Below are 2,626 nucleotides of genomic sequence, written 5' to 3'. Positions count from 1 at the left end.
CAAAAGATAACATTATAGCCCCCATAGAGTAGTTCATATTTTCAAAAAATACTTGTTTAAAGAGGTCAGTGGCATGGTTTCAATTAATAGGGGTCCCTAGCTGCAGTGGAATGTGAATGTGCTCATAAATGTTTTATATCATTACAATAAACAGATGCTAATTAAGGATGTGGTCAATCAACATATTTGTGACTAAAATCTAGTTACACTGGCATCACATTTACCAGGATTTAGGTGTGTAACCTTTGGGAAAAGAATACAAGTCACAAGTCTTATTTCACCCACCCTACTTTCCCATTTTGGAAATCAACCTAACTATGGTTCAACCCAACCGTTCTCTTCCACCAGGTTTATGATTTTGCAGTAAGCTGTACTATGCAGTCATTACAACGTTTAATTATTGAGCAACTCAATTTTAGGATTTGGTTAAAGGGGGGGGAGAGAGAATAAAAGATGATTAAAAAGCTAGACATAACATATATTTGTATTATAATTGAGATGAAGTAAGAGAGGAGCTGTTAGATACAGTAACTGGATTCACTTTAGCGTGTTTCTCTGGGATGAACCTATTTTCCTAGATGACTTGCTATCTGCCAAGTTGACAGAGAGTTAGCTCTTACAGTACTTTCATTATTGCCTAATGTTGGGGGGTTTGGGGACATTTACTAATGACCTGAGTCAAATAAATGCGCAAACACTAGCAGTTAAGACAGTTCAAACAACATAATGGTTAAGTGTTTAAATGGAAAAAAAAGAAAAGTAATCAGGTGTTAGACAGAGCACGTTGGAGGTCCATATACTGTACAGTGGATAGAATGTTGGTTATATGATTATGGGGAAGATGCTATGAGTTTGAAAGGAGCATACTATATACTCCAACACAATAAGTTAACAGCAAATTCACGTAAAGTTCAATGTTTCCTTCAGCGACTCATATCGGGTTGGCTTCTCCTACAAATGGCTTTCCTTAGAGCCCCCTGAACCTCCTTATTCATAAAGCTGTAAATAAAAGGGTTCAACATGGGGTTCATAATTCCATATAGCACAGGAACTACCCTGTCCTGGTCTAGCGAATAGGTCGAGGTGGGTCGTATGTATGTGAAAACACTTGTCCCGAAGAAAAGGGTTACCACTATCAGGTGAGAGGCACAAGTGGAGAAGGTTTTGAGCCTCCCTGACACTGTCTTAATTTTCAAGACTGCTGTAACAATGAAGATGTATGACAATAGAGTCAGCAAGAAAGACCCTACAATTACTGACCCTCCTGCGGTATACACCACCACTTCATTCACAGTGGTATCAGCACAGGAGAGAGCAAGGAGGGGCGGGAGGTCGCAGAAGTAGTGGTTGATTGTTTTAGACTTGCAGAATGGTAACCGGAATGTGAGCACAGTGTGAGCAAGAGAATTTAACAGGCCGATGATCCAGCAAATCGCTGCCAGAATCAGGCACACATTCCGGCTCATCATTTGCGTATAGCGCAAGGGCATGCAAATAGCCACATAGCGATCGCCTGCCATGACGGCAAGAAGAACACACTCAATGCCCCCAAAAGATACGAATGAATAGAACTGTGCCACACAGCCAGGGAAGGAGATTCGTTTTACCTCAAATAGAAAATCCAGCAACAGTTTTGGGACCGTGGAGGAGGTGAAGCATATGTCTACAATAGACAGGATACGGAGAAAGAAGTACATGGGAGAGTGAAGGGTGGAGGACAGGGTGATGGTAATGACCATGAGAGAGTTGCCCAATAGCGTCATGACATAAACCACCAAGAAGAATGCAAAGAGTATTAGCTGACTCTCGGGGTCATTGGTCAGTCCCAACAGTATGAATTCTGATACCCACATTGTTTCGTTGTTGTTTTTCATGAGTTTGTCTGATTCTTCCTACAGGGAAATAAGCCCTATGTGTTAGTTGTAAGAGCGCAATAAGAAGTTTTTAATCAGATGATTGCAAATGTTTAATTAGAGAGGTTGTAATAAATATAGTATTCTCCCAATATGTATTGCTTTTTGCATAGTCAAACAAAAAAAATTACAATTACTGTAGTTCCTGTTTCGAGCAAGATGTGACAATCTAATATATAATGACCAAGGCACAGACTAAAGTCGCACTGAATTAGTAATGGTTGTTAAACCAGGGTAACCCAAATTAGATGACACTTGTCATTAGAAACTTTTAGGGAACAACTACAAGTTGAGGATTATTGATCAAAATGATCCAGCACTTTCAGATGTAGCAAATGTTACTGCAACTGCGAGCTCGCTGCTGCAGGGTGTGCACAACACATTAGTGCAGGGGTGGCCAACTCCAGTCTTCAAGGGTCACCAACAGGTCAGGTTTTCAGGATATCCCTGCTTCAGCACAAGTGGCTCAATCAGTGTCTCAGTTATTCTGACTGAGCCACCTGTGCTGAAGCAAGGAAATCCTTAAAACCTGACCTGTTGGTGGACCTTGAAAACTGAAGTTGTCCCCCCGCCCCCTCCCCCTACTTTAGTGGGAGAAGCAGCCTTGTTTTGAATCAGCTGGGAGTGCCAAGTAAACGGGCGACTATTTCACCGGCGGAAGCGCGCTAGCAGGTGCGATAACGTTGGCTACATCGTTACTTCTAATAAGGCTA

General features: G+C 41.6%; 1 protein-coding gene across 1 annotated transcript; it reads right to left on the bottom strand.

Moving 5' to 3' along the window:
- Positions 1 to 923: 923 nt before the first annotated feature.
- On the bottom strand, positions 924 to 1,874 carry LOC142464559 (olfactory receptor 5V1-like). Its single transcript, XM_075567928.1, has one exon. The coding sequence runs from the start codon at positions 1,872 to 1,874 to the stop codon at positions 924 to 926; it is 951 nt and encodes a 316-aa protein (XP_075424043.1).
- Positions 1,875 to 2,626: the final 752 nt, after the last annotated feature.

Source organism: Ascaphus truei, chromosome 13, assembly GCF_040206685.1.
Source record: "Ascaphus truei isolate aAscTru1 chromosome 13, aAscTru1.hap1, whole genome shotgun sequence".
NCBI classification, from domain to species: Eukaryota; Metazoa; Chordata; class Amphibia; order Anura; family Ascaphidae; genus Ascaphus; species Ascaphus truei.
Note: the sequence above shows the minus strand (reverse complement) of the source record. Positions and strands in the feature narration are given on the sequence as shown.

Bases quoted from the DNA above. Each gene is read 5' to 3' on its own strand.
- LOC142464559 (XM_075567928.1), bottom strand. From the start codon at position 1,874: ATGAAAAACAACAACGAAACAATGTGGGTATCAGAATTCATACTGTTG.